General features: G+C 32.7%; 1 protein-coding gene across 5 annotated transcripts in view; it reads right to left on the bottom strand.

The window, feature by feature from the left end:
- The window catches only part of LOC122001985 (LRR receptor kinase SERK2-like), a 79136-nt gene extending 65968 nt beyond the window's left edge, over window positions 1-13168 (bottom strand). For 4 of the 5 annotated variants that reach the window (XM_042556992.1, XM_042556995.1, XM_042556993.1 and 1 more), the window contains exons 1-2: window positions 12835-13168; window positions 11864-11991 (exon numbers count right to left, since the gene is read on the bottom strand). In XM_042556992.1, coding sequence (XP_042412926.1) covers window positions 11864-11930 — 67 coding nt within the window. In that variant the 5' untranslated portion in view covers window positions 11931-11991; window positions 12835-13168. The remainder of the gene's footprint in view (window positions 1-11863; window positions 11992-12834) is intronic. The other variant, XM_042556994.1, reaches the window with a different exon arrangement.
- Window positions 13169-19368: the final 6200 nt, after the last annotated feature.

Here is a 19368-nt window from a genome sequence, read left to right as displayed (position 1 = left end):
TATACAAAAAAAATTAAGATAAATTTAGTAAAATACATAACATGTAGCATTGCTAATATCAAAAGAAATGTAATGTATTGTAAATGATATTTTAATAAAATCAATTAAAAATAATAAACATAAATAAATATATTTTATAATATTATAAATTATATTATATTTAATTCACTTTTTCCATCAATCCATCTTCAATCCACTCCTCTGCCTCTTTATGCAATGTCTAACCTTGTAGATTGAAAAGGAAAAAAAAAAGAAAAAAAATGAAATGGGAAAGAAACAAAAACAACAACTAAACCTTATCTCACTTATAACCAACATTTTCACGTATTATTTTGCTCTTATGTTTGTCATTTTAATCCTACATTTAGGGCATTATGTCTTAAAATATGAATGTAGTTTTGTAAGGAATTAAAAAAGGGAGTCAACAGGAGTCAAAAGAGAAGTTCCAAGCATCCCACAGCAAGGAACACAGCTCGAAGAAGCTTCTTCCGCAACTCTATCTCACATCATCCATGGGAGGAGAGACGAAAGGGGATTCCCATCGTCTCCGTTCCATCCTCTGGTCATCTCCATCATCACCGACCAGCATCCCGAGGAGACGAAGATTCCCTTCCTCATCAAAGGACGCCATCGCCTCCCCCTTCATCCATTGCAGCTTAGGGATTCCTAGCTCCGCACCACCTCCCTCCATCCATTGAGGAGAAGAGACGAAAATGAGGTTCCCATTGTTATCTCCATCGTCATCTCACCGTCAGCGGAACCATCTCATCTCCACCACCATTAACTGCCTCATGAGATGGAAAGGGGATTCCCTTCCTCATCAGAGAACCACCTCATCTGCGAGCTTTGGGATTCCTAGCTCCGCGCGCAATTTCACTGAGCTTTTGGGATTCCTAAGTTCAATTTGCACTATACAACCCAATCGGAGAAGTTTTCACCTTTACGGTGCGTTTGGTTGAGGGTTATCCTTGATAACCTTGGTTATCCATCGAAGGTTATCAACAAAAACCCTGTTTGATTTAGGTAATCGATGATTCCCGAATAATGTTCCATGTCCGACACGTCAGCAAAAGGGGCATGCAACCAGGAATCGAAAAACCTCGGAAAATTGAAGTTTTTCCTGATTCCGGGGTTATCGAATTTTTTTTACCCAAAATACTCTCGGATAAAAGAAAAATATGAAAAAAAAATGTAAAGAAAAAAATAAAAAATATAAAAAATAAAATAAAAAAAACGTAAAAAAAATTAAAAAATTAAAAAAAAACATTTAAAATAATTTTAAAAATAAAAAATGGTAAAAAAACTTTAAAAATTTAAAAAATATAGAAAAAACATTAAAAATTTTTAAAAATACAAAAAAATTTTAAAAAATAAAAAAAACATAAAAAAATAGAAAAAATAGAAAAAAAATTAAAAAAATACAAAAAAACATTAAAAATTAAAAAAAATAGGAAAAACATAAAAAAATTAAAAAAGTAAAAAATAATAAAAAATGTTAAAAAACATTAAAAAAATTAAAAAAATAGAAAAATATAAAAACCCCTAAAAATTTAAAAAAATAAAAAAAAAGTAAAAAAATAAAAAAAACAAAATAAAAATATAAAAATATATATAAAAAATAAAAAAATGTGAAAATATAGTAAAATAGAATAGAGTTTAAATAATAATAATAATAATATTATTATTATTATTATATATAGTTGGTTTTGTAACTAAGGGTAATCTAGTAAAATATTAAACTAGGTTATTCATTAAAACCTTCAAACAAACATATTTTTGTTACATTACCTAGATTGAACCAAATAACATTTGGTTATGTTTTATTCCCCATAACCTTGGTTATGTGATTATCTGGTAATCACATATCCAAGGTTATACATGATAACTTGAACCAAACGCACCCTTAGTGCTTAGTTTTCATTTAATCTTTTACCTGCAATGTGTTTGGTTAAATTCCTCTTACATTACTTTCATTTCAGTCAATGCATTTTAATTCATTTAATTTCTATAATATTTGTTTTGTTTGAATGATTTAAATTTTTGTTCTTCATTTGGATTGCAAAATAGGTTAGATTAAATTAGGATGCATTACTTATGTTTACGTTAATTTCATTATGATCGTAATTTAGAGAATTTACATTACTGTCTTTAGCCTTAGCATCTCAAACCCAAACCCCCCATTTACAAATAAATTGATCTTGAGATTATCACTCACTGTTATATTCATTGAGAGACGATCCGAGTTACCCTATACTACACAAGAATAGACGGAAACTCCACCTTGCAATGATTTTTAGAGCGAGAACGAAAATATTTACCTTGTAAGACTCTATCATTCTTAGTTTATTCAAGTTAATTGAAATTATCATGCTTGTGGACTTGTGTAAGAATCGGGATTATGAATGTCTTGATCCTTATAAATTTAATGATCCTAAGTAATTATCTTTACGATCTTCGAAGTGTTGATTGGGGATTATTTGGGAAATGAGTTTTTAGTTCTTCTCGAGTTTTGCTTACTTGCCCAAGACGTGTAAGGAATAAGTGTGGGGGAATTTCATAACCGTCATTTTCATGTATTATTATGCTCTCATGTTTGACATTTTAATCCTCTTGTATAGTTAAATGTTGATTCATACCATGTTTTACAGGCGAAGGTTTATTTAGAGCTTCATTGCAATTTTCCTACATTTAATATATTATATCTTAAAATATGAATGTGGTTCTGTGGGGAATCAAAAGTGGGCATCAACTAGAATCAAAAGAAAAGTTCGAAGCACCCCCAAAGAAGGAAACACGGCCTGGTCATGTCCCCTAACACTGCCAAGCCGTGTCCCATGTAGTAGCTTACCAAAGCCATTCCACAATAGCCAACACGGCCTGGCCGTAACCCTTGGCACAGTCATGGCACGTGAGGGCACGTGAGGGCATTGGTTCACTTAAGCAATCGGTTTTCTCTCAAGGAAGGATTCATTCAACATATGATCGAAGGAGTTTCTTCCCCAACTTCATTTCATGCCATACACGGGAGGAGGAGAAACGAAAGGGGATTCCCATCGTCATCTCCTCCGGCCATCTCCATCATCACCTGCACCTCGAAGAGACGAGGATTCCCTTCCTCATCAAAGGACATCATCGCCCCCCCCTTCATCCACTAGAGCTTTTTGGGATTCCTAGCTCCGAACCACCTTCCTCCATCCATCGAGGAGAAGAGACGGTCGACGGAACCATCTCATCTCCACCACCATTAGCCACCGTCAACAAATTCCCTTCCTCATCGGAGAACCATCTCATCCACAAGCTTTGGGATTCCTAGCTCCGCGTGCAATTCCATTGAGCTCTCTGGATTCCTAAGTTTGATCCACATCATCCATCCCGATCGCAGAAGTTTCTACCTTCAATGCTTAGTTTTCATTTAGTATTTTGCTTGCAATGTGTTTGGTTAAATTCCGCTTGCATTACTTTCATTTCGGTCAATGCATTTTAATTCATTTAATTTATGCAATGTTTGTTTTGTTTGAATGTTTTAAGTTTTTGTTCTTTATTTGGATTGCAAGTAGGTTAAATTATATTAATATGCATTACTCTATATTTTCGTTAATTATGTTGTGATCGTAGTTTAGAGAATTTACATTACTATCTTTAGCCTTAGCATCTAAAACTCAAACTTTCATTTACAAATAAATTGACCTTGAGATTATTACTTGTCGTTACATTCTTTGAGAGATGGTCTGAGCATGGTTTAAAGTGTCATGTCGAGACGGTCGAAACGGGCGAAACATCTCGTTCCGCTCGGCGACCAGCACCAGCACAACTTCGGCACCAGACCTGCAATAGCTGTGACATGTTGTGCGACCCGTGGTCGTAGCGGAGAGGTTGCTCGACCCCACAACAGCAGTAACCCTTCCGCTGCCTCCGCGGAGGCATCGTGCGACCCTACGACGGCTGCAAAGGGACCAGTGCGGTCATGCCAGAGGAGTCACGCGATCCCCGCGGCTATGGTTGAGGGGTCGTGCAACCCTGCGGCAACGCCGAAGTCGTGTGAGCTCGCGAGTGGTGTCGAATTTCAAATTTTTTTAATTAAATTTAGAGTAATTATTTTAATCAACTCCTAATTATGATGGAGATAATCAAAAAGACTTTATTAAACACTAATAAAATTATCTAATTAATTTTATATTTCATTTATTTTAATTTAAAAATTATAATAAAATTTTTATTTATTTATTTATCTATTTTATATGTTTTCTTTTTTTAAGATTATTTTTTATATTGTTTATTTTTTAAATATTTATGTTACATATTTTATTTTTTAACTAATATATTTTATATTTAGAAAATACCGAAACTATATCGGTACGGCATGATACGATACCGAAACCGTATCGTTCTGGTCCAGAATCAAAACCTCGACACGGGTCGAAATTTTAAACTTTGGATCTGAGTTACCCTATACTATATTTACATAGGGGGCTCGGTAATTTGAATTGTAATCGGGTCACAACAATACGATTTTATCACCCACTAGGTGGGGTCGGCTATATGAATCCTTCTACGTCATTAGATTTTATCTCTACTACATCATTATTTATATTTAAATAAATTTTATCTTATTTTATTATTATTATTAATCAAGTTTTTTTTCTTCTTCTTCTTCATATGACATGTATATTTGTCATAGTTTCACATCACTTAAGGAGCATTTACATGTCTATATCATCTTAAACATGTCTCAAAGTTTTCCCTCAATAGGTGCAACTCCGATTTTCTTTTGAATGTTCGCATTTCTTATCTTATTCATCCTTGTATGTCCGCATATCCACCTTAACATCCTTATCTCTTCCATCTTTTGCTTATGTGTTTGAATATAACATATAACCGTCATTTTGTAGAACTTTTCTTTAATTTTTAAAGAAACTTTACGATCACAAAGAACAATTGACACTTTCCTTAATTTCAATCACGTTGCTTACATTCTATATAAGGCATCTCTCAATCATTTATCCTTTTGCAAAAATGATTTTAAATATTTAAAGCTCCCAGTTATAGATAATTCATCATCTTCTATCTTAATAATTGTCACATTACGTCTAATATTAATAAATTCAATTTTGTCTTTACTCTACTAGACCTAAAACCATTCACTTCCAACATTTTCCGCCAAGATTTGAGTTTAGCGTTTACTCTTTACAACATGCACTGTGGTATTGCGCCATAATTAGTATAAAAAGATAGGGACTTAGAGTTGATTCTTAAGTTAAGAGAAGAAAAATGAAAATATGAGGAAAAAAAGGGAAGGAAATTAAAAAAAAGGTCAATCACTGTTGTTTGTCCTTGCAAAGGCCTTGCTTGCCTTCGTATCCAAGCAAGGTCGTTGCGAGAGGCCTCGTGGGCAGGCTTGACCATCACAAGGCTACCATAAGCTCATAGAGGTGTCATGTCCAAATGACACCACCGCGAACTTGAAAAGTTTTTTTGATTAATCGTGGGTAGTAGGATTGTCAGGGTTTTAATAAGAGGAAGGACATTTTGTTGCAGTTGTTGGTGGCAAAGTTGTTTTGGTGTCTATGGCCAGGTAGAATGGTAAATTCCGTCAATACATGACTTGATAACATAATCCATGCTTAAGACATCTATGGTATGTGAACCTTCATAGTTATGTGTATACACTTTTCACTAAAGAGTTTAGATGAGCCTATAAAGAGACATGCTGATGCTAGGAGAAAAATTACTATACGCAACGATTATACTAGCAAAAAAATAATGATTACACAAGTGTACAATCAAGATTACATTCAATGGCTTAAACAATCCTATAAATATTTCACTATAACCATTAATCTTCGTTGCAACATCTCATACTATGAAAAAGAAAAATGATTCTAATGCTTATTTATTCAATTTGTCAATCTACTTAAACAATAGTCCAACTCTTAATATATAGGACTTGGTGTGGTATCGTGAGGCATTTGAATCTACGCTCTTGTCTACAGAATTTTCCAAGGATGCATTCATTCACAATGTCATCACACTCATCTTCATCACCTCATTTTCAAACATTAAACCACATTACACTAATTTCCAATACTATCTTATTTAAAGGGACAAGCAATGAAAAAATGCTAACAAAGTTTCTGCTGAATTCTTGGAAGACCAAAAAAAGATGACAATAAATTATTCCCCATTCATAGGAAGAATCAATCCAAGGAAAGAATTTGTTTTTCTTGGAGAAGAATCATGCAATAAAGGAAAAAAGTAGAAACATTTTTATCAAACTAAATTTGTAATATAGTTTGATTCATTATCTAATTTTAAGTATAATAAATTAATGTTTTTAATTTTACAATATGTAAAGACTAATTGAATATATACTAACTTTTAGGACACCACACCTTCTAACATTCTTCATTAATTGAATTAATGATACAACACAATTTCAATGTAATGATTTTGTCTTCTCCTTTCATGAGATTGCTGAAAATGGAATATCATTCCTTAAGATAGTTGGCTGAGGCATATAGATTTGCTTTTTATCATGTTTACAACACTCATGAGATCATCGACTAAAGCATATAGCCTAACTGATGATGTGTCACAAGCTTTGCAATTTTGACTAAATGTGTAATGGTTGAGCCCAACCATACCATAGTTGACGTAGTTAGCAAAGGTTTAAAATTAGATCTATATTTGACTAACTTCATGTCTCAAGTATGCAGATGCAGGTTGTCTTGACATTGCAGGTGCAATGAAAAAGACTAGCAAAAATCCAAATGGGTTGACTGATACTACAATTGACACAGTTGTGATCCAAGATATCAACCGTGACAAAATCTTGATTAGTTGACTTACAGTAAGTAGCTTAGCAATTCACTAATAACATAGTTAGCCGATAAGGATGATGAGATCATGATCCAAGTCTAGTTGACTGCTAAAGAATGACAATCGATGATATAGTCAACAAATAATGAGGTCCAAATCTAATCGAAACAGAGAGCATGTTTAGGATTTATTGAGATAAAGTTGACTAATAAATTGTATTCAATTGTCAACTAATGGAGCAATTGATTGACACAACTAACAAACAGTCGACTAAAGGCAGTAACGTTCAGATGACGGCCATTCCAAATAAAATCCAAAAATAATGGATTAGTCAATATACAATAATTAGTTGATTCATAGTGATGATCAAAATCTATAAATGTTGAACAAGCTCGCTCAACCAAGACATTCAAAAATCATTCCACAACATTCAAGAGATACGAAAGTGTCCTCTATTCTCAATAAGATTCTACAACTTTCAACTTTATAATTTCAATTTTTGTAATTTTGTAGTTTTTCTTTAATATTACTTGTTTTTCTTTTTCTCGTTTCAATCTTCTATCTTTACTATTACACTTATTTTGCTATTATAAGTGGGTTTTGTAAAATGTTTGTTGGCCTTTGGAAGGTTTTCAAAAGGAGAAGGTATAATAGTGTTCAAGGGATGACTCCTCTTACAACTTATATAGGACGTGGAGTGAAAATCGAAGGTTCCAAACTATATAAAATACTTTATCAACTTTCTGTTATTTGTTTGTCTTGAGTATGTTGATTATTTGCACAATTCGTTTTACTTAAATATTTATATTATGCAAATTTTCTAAAAGAAACATTTTCCTTATACATATTTCTTATTTCATCAAAATATTACAAACTCTTTCAGATTAAGTCTTTACTAAATCTTTTAAAAGAAATTTCTTTTACTTCCATTGAAAGATATTTCATCACAATATTCTAAACTCATTTCAAATTAAGTCTTTACAAAATCTTTTAAAAAAGGTTTCTTTTATTTCCATTACATGTTTCAAAAATTTCTAAACGATTTTAATTTTGTCTCATTTCTTATAGTACTCAAAAAAAAAACTTTTTTTGTTGCATTTAAAACTCTAATAAAAGTTTTTAAGTAACTTTAGTTTACTTATGGTCTCATTTCTTATAGTCTCATTTTTTATAGATAATCATCTAGTTTTCTATCTCATTCATAAGATAGTACTCTATCCTACCCTTCCAAGTGGTAAAATTGTAGTCATTGAAAAGATAGCACTCTATCCTACCCTTCCAAGTGGCAAAATTGTAGTCATTGAAAAGAGAAGGACCTGTACTATATCCCTATTACAAGGCCATAAAGACAAAAAAATTCTCCACGACTTTGACAAATATTGGATAAGTAGCACAAATATTGCAAATAAGTGTTTATTTATTAAGTTGAGTTTACATTAGGTTTAGATCAAGGTTAGGTTTGGATTAGGTTTGGGTTGGGCTAGGTTTGGGTTAAGGTTAGGTTTGGGTTAGGTTTGAGTTAGGGTTTTTGTAAGAATTTTAGAATTAAAGTTTAATCCAACTAAAAAACATAATTATGACCCCTAGATTAGATTAGCACCTTTCTTTGAGTTAGTCAATTGATTACTTCCGAGCTGTGGCGAGGCACAAGGGCTCTACTTTGATCAGCCACGTGCCTTAGACAAAACTATTCAAAACGACACGCTCAAATAACTTAGTACAAAATCTTGATCTAACAAATTTAGAATGGGGTGAATTAGCCTTAGAAAAATAACAAGAATAAAATAATAATGCTACACAAGTACACAAGATATAACATGGTTCAGCTTCCCTCCAAGGATCCTACATCCACAACGTATGATCCGTCAAGTGGATCACTCCCAAATTCCCTCTAAAAGATCTCTTTTTTATAAAACTTTCGGAGGTGGAGGAACCTCTTACAAGAGTTAATAGATCAAGTAAAATAGTAACAAAATGTTAGGTAACAATAAATGAAATGGAAATTAATGAACGGAGTTGTCGATTGAGCTTGGAGAGCGCTTGCACGCAACATAACAGAATCATGAGGAAGCAGAGGAGTATTGTCATTTATGAGTGCTGAAAGAGGTATCTCAGCCCTCCTTTTATAGAGCCTTGTCAATTGCTTGCATGACACTTATATGGTCCCCTAGAAGCCCTTCTAGTCGCTCGGACACTGCTGACTTGATTGCCAATCTAAATCCACTTCAACTCCGGATTTGGATGAGGCCTTCGATCGTCTAACTCACTCTCGGCGCCTAGAGCAAGGTCAACTTCTATCCTTGACTATCTCAGTCCAGATCGATGGGTCTCAACTTCAAGTCATATGAAAGCTCTCCAATCGCCCGAACACTAAGATCTCTCGGACCTTGATCTAGTCTCCTAGAAGTTCACAGCTAAGTCTAATTCAACTTATCTGCATCATGTCGCTCAAACCTCTTTCGATCGCCTATAACATAAAGTAACTTCATGCAACACAAAGTTAGTCCACAAAATATATTTTCTACATTTTGAACCATAACAGTTGCCCACCTTTACTTAAAACACATAACAATTCCTTAGTCAGGTTTGCACCTAGCTGTTTAGTCTACCTTCGATCCTAGAAACAGAATGTGCTCGTAACCACTTTCTATGTCAGAAAGGTTCTCAATTTACCTACCTAGTACCTTTAGGACTTACCTTAGCCAAGTGTCTAGGCTAGCTCTCTGATAACTCACTGGACTTCCACTGCCTAATGTCAATTACCTAACCCACTAGGGTGTCTCCCATGCTTGGTACTTACTAAGTCTTCTACTACCTAGTGTTTGATCACCTGACCCACTAGGACTTCCTCTACTGCTTGGTATTTGGTCACCAAACCTATCAAGGTTTCTTTCCTTTGTCAAATTATCTGCACCTGCACACTTGACACATGCATTAGATCCACAAATAACCTAACTTTAAACTTACCATACATCAAAATATAGGTTCGATGTGATACTCCTTGCACCAACACATAGCTTTTAGTTCCCATTTATTACATTGTCACCAAGTGGAGTACCTCCTAGTGAGCGAGAATTACACCCCCTTAATGTGAAAGTTTTCAAAGTCAAAGTCATGGTTAGTATTTGTTAGTATATTGTCAATTGGACTCTAAAAATGTCTAAGTTAATAAAAGGTACCGATATTGACGTATTAAAGGACTCATCCAAAATGTCATTAGAAGACTATTATAAGTTGTCTTTAGAGAATTGTTCTAGACTTGACTTATCAAGAAGTATTTAAAAGCAATTTCTACATTTTAGCTCATTATAAAAGAATTTAGGACTTCGAGTGATGGCTTCAAGAATTGACTTAGAGTAAGGTTTTTTTGTTTTTCAATAAAACTTTAGTAATTATCAAAATTTAGTGATACATTATTTTAATTTCATGTCAATGTATAATGAATTCTTGTCAATCTTAGCTTGTAAAGCTCATTCGACATTGTTAATAATTTTTAGTGGGTCCATTGAGCGTGAATTTAGTAAATTATAGGCATTCAATGTAGGTTATGTTGGTCAAAAAAATTTTCAATGTCATTACACCAATTAAGAAATATGTTAGACATCAAATATATGAGCATCCATCCAAACTCGTAGTTCACAACAATTATTATTTTTTCAAAAAATAATTAGATTCTTCTTTAGACATGGGATGGCATAACTGTAATTTTGTATGCATATTTTTCCTAAAGTTAGCAATCTATGAAGAATAACCATGGTAATTATTCAGTTTGTTGTTCACATATATCTCACGTTCTTAAAATCTAAATGTCGCATATATCTAGCCGCAATTATCGTGTTTCCTCCCTTTATATCGATCTAAGTATTGACAAGTATTGACAAGTAATGACAATTATAAAATAATGCAACTAATATTATGCAAGAGAAACATCATAGATAATAAGAAAATTAAATGAAAATGAGGATGTTAATAATAATTTTTTTATGAATGGAAATTACTAAACAAAAGAAAAAATTTGATGGAGGATAAATAAATTAAATTAGAACATTTTTATGGATGATGATTAAACTAAATATGAAATATTTCGTTATTTTTATGAATAATATATGTGTATGAAATTGTAAAAATTAATTAAATGCAAGTCCTTTAAAATTACCAACTATATAAACAAAAGTCAAATTTCAAGAAGAAGAAATGTATTTATATCGACATGATGCAACCTTCATTGGCGTTGAAGTTGTGTGGAGGGGATTAGGGCGTGTTGAACAATAATAGTGGATGGAAATACAAAAGAGATAGGGATCAATGGTGCAGAGAGAAATAAAATGAGTGGTGGTAAAGAAAAACACTAATGGGAAGATTGATGGGAAAATATTAAATTCCGAATTAGAAATTCTGATCTCATATAAATTAACATAGTACAATGGATAAACAAATAAACAATCCTCACCCAAAGGAAAATTACCAATTCTCACCAAGAGAAAAAGAAATTAAAAATTGTATTATAACAAAACTTCTACAATAAATGGGATCCTAAAACTTTTTTATAAATTGATTACATAACTTATTTGGACTCTTCTAATAAAAAACTCTAATTATCTCAAGAAAAAACTCTAATGAACTTTTCAACCTTTTTAAAAGGTCCCCACTTATTTCTAAAATATTAAGATTAAATGAACTCTTTTTAAAAGTTCTAACAAATTATAAGAAATAATGACTTGGACAACTTTTGACAATTATAATAGAATTAAAAATTTTGATTGCATTAACTAAGGTATATTATTGTGGATATCTACATATTTTTAAGTCAAAGGTCATTGAAACTTTTAGACAATTAATCTGAAAGGTCAAAAAAATTGTTTAACTCTAATAATGCCAAGACCATTTTACAAATCATATGAAAACATAAAGGACATAGATTTAGATTTTTACTCATTTATGAAGCTCTAACATTTATGAGTTGTATGCAACACATATACTAGAAGATAGTCAGATCGATAAATGTTCTCTTATCTGCATGTTTGTTGATAACATTAAGTGGAAGTACCTTGACGATCAGATTCAACTTTGGAATGCAAAAACATAAATATACAGAATAGATAAACCACCACCATATTTCTTGACAGCTTCTTGCCCCTTGTTCATTTAATCAAGTAGCTATCAGAAATAGAAGTCCTATAAAAAACAGTTTCAGTTACAAGATATAGAAAATACAAGTAATAAACAAAAGCAACAGATCAACTCGGGGATATCATTGCAAAACTCATTAAGATATTAGATACATGATAGCATGCTTAGTTTGTTAAATTGCGATTATCTTGCACCAAACATTTTGTTTCACAGGGACAGGTCATCCTTGGTATCTATTAAGTACAATTATTCAAAAAGACGAGTCTATTTGTGGTACGAATGGACCCACAGTTTGAGAGAAATTTGGGCGTTGTCTTCTTTGAACCGTTTGTCTTTCTCTATGTTGTCATGTGATTTTTCACCTACCATGGTCATTAACTATATTATCATCTTGCTGAAGTTTCAAAAGCAGTTTTCCGATTTATTCAATCAGAACTATTCGAACTGACCAGATATCTCAAACACTTGTGTGATGATACATATGCCAAATAATAGCTAAAGCAGTACGTTTTCTACATAGAAAAATCCTACTTTTTCATTCCAACTTACTTCAGCATAAGTAGATGAAATATACGAGAAATTGCAAGGGAAAGTTATTCTCCACGGTGCTTTCGACCGAAAACCATGTAGGAGAAAATTGATTTTTTTTTTTTTTATTTCTGAGTAGAGAAATGCTCCCAAAAGAAAAAGCGGGAAGGTGATCAGAAAGCTGCCCTTTAAAACACGAAAAATCTTGCGAAAACTGATTAGGAAAAAATCAAAAAGGACAATAAAGACGGTTTGTTCAGAATTCACATCCGAAATGAGGATTCTCAAAGGGGGGAAAAAAAAAGAAGTAAACAAAAGACAAAAAGGAAAATGGACGACGATGCAGAACAACAGGCAGACCTTGGCAAAGCGCTGCGATCCATCAGACCCGACAACCGTTCTCGCCACTGGAGAGTGGAGCCGGCGCTAATCATCTTGGGGTTTAGATATAAAGAGAGAGAGATCGAGAGAGAGCGAAGGAATAAAATAAAGACAAGCTTCGAGATGCGACTCAACCGCACCTCAACCGGTCATTCACCACACGTACATTGATTCGAGGTGCGACTCAACCGCTGTCCATACAGGGAATACTGCGCTGTCATTTCCCTCTCTAATGGCCGAAGCAATTGTCCGCCTGCATTTGCATTTGGCAATTCGATTCCGATGATACTGAACGAGCGAATACACACTGTCATTAATAACTCAAATCTCACCCATATTATGTAAAATGGCATCTAGGAATATTAATATGTAAAGTGGCATTTAGGAATATAAATGAACTAAACGACTCGTGAGCTATTCAAATATCGATTTGATAAAAAATTCATTCGAGTTCATTCGTTTAGATTATTGAGCTGAGCTCGAGTTCGATAATTTTATCAAACCGAACTTGACTTTAAAAATATTCAGCTCATGAGCTCATGAACATATTCATTTATAGGCTTGCGAACTCGACTTGTTTAAAAAGCTCGAGCTCGACTCATTTAAAAGACTCGAGAACATATTCGTTTATAGAGTCATGAACTCAGGCTCGAGTTTGGCTCGTTTAAAGGGCTCGAGAACATGTTCGTTTATAAGCTCATGAACTCAGGCTCGAGTTTAGTTCGATTAAAGGGCTCGCGAACGTGTTCAATAGTGTGTTGAGTTTGGAAGTTTAATATACTAGTTTGAAATGTTTAATAATGTATTGAGTTTATATTATTTTAATTGTTAGGTTTGTTGAATATTTATTCAAATGAATTTTCGAAAACAAGCTCGAGCTCGTTTATTGAGTTAGGCTCGTTAACTATTATAATCGAGCTAATAATGAGCAGAATTCGAACTGTTCGTGAGCTTAGTAATTCCAAAACGAACCGAGCTCAAGCTTTGTGATAAAAATTCTATTCGAACTCAAGCTTGAATATAATTTAAATTAGTCGAGCTTGAGCTTAATACTGTTTGGCTCGATTCAACTCGTTTAATTTAAACGAGCCGAACTCATTTACCTCCCTAAAGAGATCTGTGTTTTTCTCTCCAACCACACCAAATTTTAAAATGGAGAGCAATTGCTTTATTTTAAAATAATAATTTTTTATTTTTTTAATAATTGAAGTATTCAAGTTTCGCCATTAATCTTAGGATATGTTCAATTGTTAGAATTAAAAAAAGAATTATAATCCTAATATATTTTATTATATCATGTCAATATTCTAAAAATTTATTAAAATATCTCTGATATTTAAAGTTTTAAATGATTTTTTATGTGATGTAATTCATAATATATAATTACATGATTACGTGTACATTATATCAATTTTTTTAAAAAAATAATTTTAAAATATACTTCTTAAAAGTATAAGTATAAACTTCAAATGTTATACTCACAATGTAGTTATTTCTAAAATGTTTATAATGGAGATGCTCAGGTTAAAGGCTACCCGAGCGCTTCAACCTTGAGAAAGAGATTTACTATAGATCTACTGTGGAAGTAACAAAAGTAACAGAACTGGAAGTGAAAATAGCTTCGGAGATGACATCATCATTGACGCTTGAAGTCCACCATCAGTGACAGATATAGGGGGAGTGGACGGATATAGGGGGAGTGGAGGTGTGCTTGAGCATCCTCTTGCTTTCGAAATTTAAAAATTTCATCAGTATGCTACAGTCCGAAAGGACAGTGAGAAAGAAGACAAACTCTGATTCTCTTCTTTGAGCACCCTCTTTTTTAGATCCACCACTGCCCCACCACCTATGATGGACTTGGGTAAATCACCTAGATTGTCTATACCATTGTTGATTTATCCACTAAATATATTTCATCTCACTGTGAGACGTCTCCTATCTCCAGTAGATTTCTATATTTTACAAAGCAAGATAGAACAGCAGTCTTTATTATGGTGGCAAAAGGTGAATATATTTGCCCCTAGTGTTCCCGTCAATCCGTCCCAAGACCAATACGGAAAAGATAATTCACGGGCGACTACTAGTCTTTGGAATAGTGACTAACATATAAGAAAGGTATTTATCTCGATTTTATCAAAATTTGAATCTCAAATCTTATGATGATGATAATATCTCATACGTTAGCTATTAGATCCATCCGAGGAACACAGTGGTTTTTATTATGTGCGCTAGCACAGGGGGCTAATTCACTTTATTATTGAAGGTTCATTAAATGTCTTCGTCACTTTGGTAAATGTCATTCGATGATGATTCAACATGAATATTGGTACCTAGTCAAAGTGTGGTCCAATGGTTGTTCATTTTTTATAAAACTAAAACCAGCTGGTTTAATTATGATGGTCCGGTCTATTAAATTTGAACTTATCCAAATAATAAAAAAATGGAAACCATCATATCCAAATTTATTAGGTCAACCTTCGCCTTCGTCGGATTGGAAATTTTCTTATCATATCACGAACCTATGAATTTAACCCATAAGATCAAGTAACCATTAAATCACAGTTTAAAATCAACCGTTTGAAATTAATTACTATTCACAATTCAAATTCATCTGTTATATTTGGTTCCCAAGGTTTAAAATTATTATTTATATATTTAAATTCTTTTAACAAATAAAATTATATAAATTTTGAAAATTAAAAGAAATTTAACTTGTTTGCGTACTGTTAGATTCAGAACGCAGCGAAATATATATATTAAAATCATATTTATATCTTACATCATAGATTTATTTGTGGTACATATAGTTTTAAATAATATAACATAAAAATATACTTTGAATTCTCAATAAATATTAATGATATCATAAATAAATAAGAGTCTTATATATGACTTCTCTAACGGTATCCACGCGCACTAGATCACGAGTTTGATAGTATTCATTAGGTGTTAGTCTCTTAAATTGACAAAAACTTTTGGAAGCACTATAAATCCCTTTCAATGGAAGAAAGAGAGAAGTGAAAAGAGCATTTACAATCTTTCCAAGGATGACTATTTATAACCTTCAAGGAAGATAAGAGTTAAGATCTCCATTAATACTTATTTATGACTTCCATTAATTAGGAAGATGAAGAGTTATGACTCTTCAAATTTCCAAGGATCACCATGATTGTGTCTGTCCAAATTATCTATTCTATTTTATTTGAATCGATAATTTACCAAAAGGTATATATAGGTTTTTGAAATTACCAAAATACGCATGCTACTTTGTTATTTACCAAAGGATGCACCTTTTTATAGTGTTCTTCCCATTCTGCCCTCCTGACAAATTTTACTACTTTTATTTTTATTTTCTCTGTTATTTCTCTCTCTCTTCTCTTTCCTCTTATGCATGCAACATCTATTCTCTTTCCTCTCATTTTTTTTCTTTCCTTTTTTTTGCATGCTTATTCTTCTAAAAATATTTTAACATCCCTGAGAAGTCAAAATAAATAATGGATAGCATATTTGAACTTCTTACAATCTCAGAAATCAACAGGAACTGAAATAGGTGTAATCGAAGCTCTCTAGGTCCATCAGTATGTTTTGACCAAAATTCACTTATGAACCTAAAGAGCTCTAATTGCACTCATTTTAGTTCCTGTAGATTTCTGGAATTACAAGGAGTTTAAATATGTTATCTATTGTTTATTTTGAGATCTCAAGAGTGTTAAAATATAATAAAAAAGAATCACCAAAATTCTCTACGTTGGGTCTGATATGATTACATATCAAGCTCAACATAGCGATGTTTGGCGATTCTTTATTTTTATATTTTAACGCCCTCGAGAAGCTAAAATAAACACTAGATAGCATATTTAAACTCCTTGTAACTCCAGAAATCTATAGAAACTGAAATGAATGCAATTGGAGTTCTCTAGGTCTATCAATGGATTTTTGTCAAAGCCCACTTATGAACCTAGAGAGCTCCGATTGCACCCATTTCAGTTTTTGTGGATTTCTAGGATTGTAAGGAGTTCAAATATATTATCCATTATTTATTTTGACTTCTCAGGGATGTTAAAATATTTTTAGAAGAATAAGCATGCAAAAAATATGAAAGAAAAAGAGGAGAGGAAAGAGAATAAATGTTGCATACATAAGAGAAAAGAGAAGAGAGAGAGAAATAACAAAGAAAATAAAAAGAAAAGTAGTAAAATTTGTCAGGAGGGCAGAATGGGAAGAGCACTATAAAAAGGTGCACCCTTTAGTAAATAACAAAGTAGCATGCGTCTTTTGGTAAATTCGAAAACCTAGATACGCCTTTTGGTAAATTGTCGTATTTGAATCAAATAAAATCGTATTTGATCTTGACTCATATTAGCTTCCAATATTTCTGAATTAATTAATAATTTAATTAATTCTTATTCTGAAATAATAAATTGATAAATTTTAGTATTCACTAAAATAACAATTATAGATAATATTCATGTCTACGTGCTATACGTGCGACGCTTTAAGTTTTATATACGAATGTAATATAAATTCATACACAGACTAAGGTAATCATCTAGCAACAGTTTTTAGCCACCCAACGTGATAACATTAATATTAGTCATAAACTATAAATCACTATGAACTGATTACTGTGTAATTTAATCTCTTCATCTAAGCCTATATCCCAATTAATTTGGTGCATTATGCATCATTACCAAATTAATTATTTTAATTTATTTCCAAGATATAATAAAATCCTCTTGAATAATTAAATCATTCCTCCCATGACGATGAATTTTGATTCATTAATATCTCTATCAAGCGGCTAGGATGTTAACTCCTAATCCAAGATAACGATGAATCCTCTATTGACTTAACATTATTCTCTTTAGGCTTTGTCAGACACCCAACTACTGTATTAATCACAATCCGATTAAAGATGACTTTTAGCGGTGTTAAAGTACATAACTCCACGTATAGAATAAATGAAGGTCTCAAGTTAAAAAATTAGTTACACTCGTTCAAAAGAGGAATGATCAATGATGCTTATATGTCGCCTCCTCTTAAGCATATTATGTCTAGTGTACGTCTAAGCTCAAGATACTCCCAAGTACAACTTGAATATCCATCCCTATCTTGACCTAGTCATACTCAACGTTGATTTAGATATTCATGTCCCCTCTAGATATCTATTTGATCAAGGATTGTTTTTATATTAATATACTCATTAATCTATAGGATTTTATCATTAATCATATACGTATAGAAAAGTAAATATTACCTTTATGAAATAATTATCCATAAATATATAAGTATCATCTTGGCACATAAATACACATACTTCATTAGGACACATGAGAATTAAAGTCCATATAACTTGTTTAATTTTTATCTTTATTTTCTTATAAAGTGATCGTACTCACTTGTATGTCTCATTCTCTAGTGTTAGTTCCTTTGGTATAAGAATCTTATACCTCATCCTCTAAAAGTTACATTGCTTGATTTTTTTTTATAGCTTTTGTCTAATTATCAAGTAGTGTTTGAGATCGTAAAGAGTCAAGAACCACAGTTGATCGTCTTTATCCACGATATTACCTTCGAATCTAAATATTTATTTTAAATTATAACAACTTTAACATTAGACAAGCTAAAATCCCCTTTATTATTGATAACGTCGATGTGTAGTCGGCTTCAGGACAATAAGATACACCCACGTGGTCCATCTCGAGTTGTTGAGTTAGTCTAAGTTGGTCCAACCTCTCGACATCTCGATTTCCCAACCTCCCAAGCAAAGTCAACCTCTTGACCTGCCAAGTAAAATCCCGGAATGGGATCCTCTGGACCACCCTTCTTGGTCCGCTCCTGGACCAGGAAAGGTGGATTGGTGGGAAGCAATGGCCCCCACATGTTAAACAGGTGGGGGTTATTGCCTCCCACCAATGTAAATGCTGGACCAGGGGATGGCCCAGCATTTGCGAATTAGAGTATCCCTTCTCGCAAAATCCACCTCTCAACTTGTCAAGGAGAGCCGACCTCTCAACATGTGAAGAGATAAAGTAGTTATCATACTATGTGAAAGGACAGGGTGGTTACAATGGGACCTTTTTAGGGAGAGATGTCTCTCCATAAAATGTGTCCCTTGAACTTCTTTCCCTATATATATAAGGTAAGGGGAAGAAGGACTCTAAACGAAAAAGGTTATCATTATAAATATGATGTATTATGATACTTTCTTTATGACATTTAATTTTAAATGTTATTATAAATAATTTTTAATGACATATATCAAAAGAGATTATTTTAAATATTAAAATATCATTTTAGAGTATTTATGGTGACAAATTTTAATAATGTCATCATATGACATAGTAATTTAATATATAACTTGTATAGTTTCGTGTATTTTTTTCGCAGTCGTGCGCGTCTATAGATTTCGCCCTAGCACTGTTCCCTCAAAAGCGCCAATTCTTTCTTCTCATGCAATCCCTAACTCTCGCCGTCGCCGATTCTACCGCTTAGATCACCCACGCACAAGCG

The sequence above is a fragment of the Zingiber officinale genome, chromosome 7A (assembly GCF_018446385.1).
Source record: "Zingiber officinale cultivar Zhangliang chromosome 7A, Zo_v1.1, whole genome shotgun sequence".
Classification (NCBI taxonomy): domain Eukaryota; kingdom Viridiplantae; phylum Streptophyta; class Magnoliopsida; order Zingiberales; family Zingiberaceae; genus Zingiber; species Zingiber officinale.
This window is presented reverse-complemented; position numbering and strand designations above follow the sequence as displayed.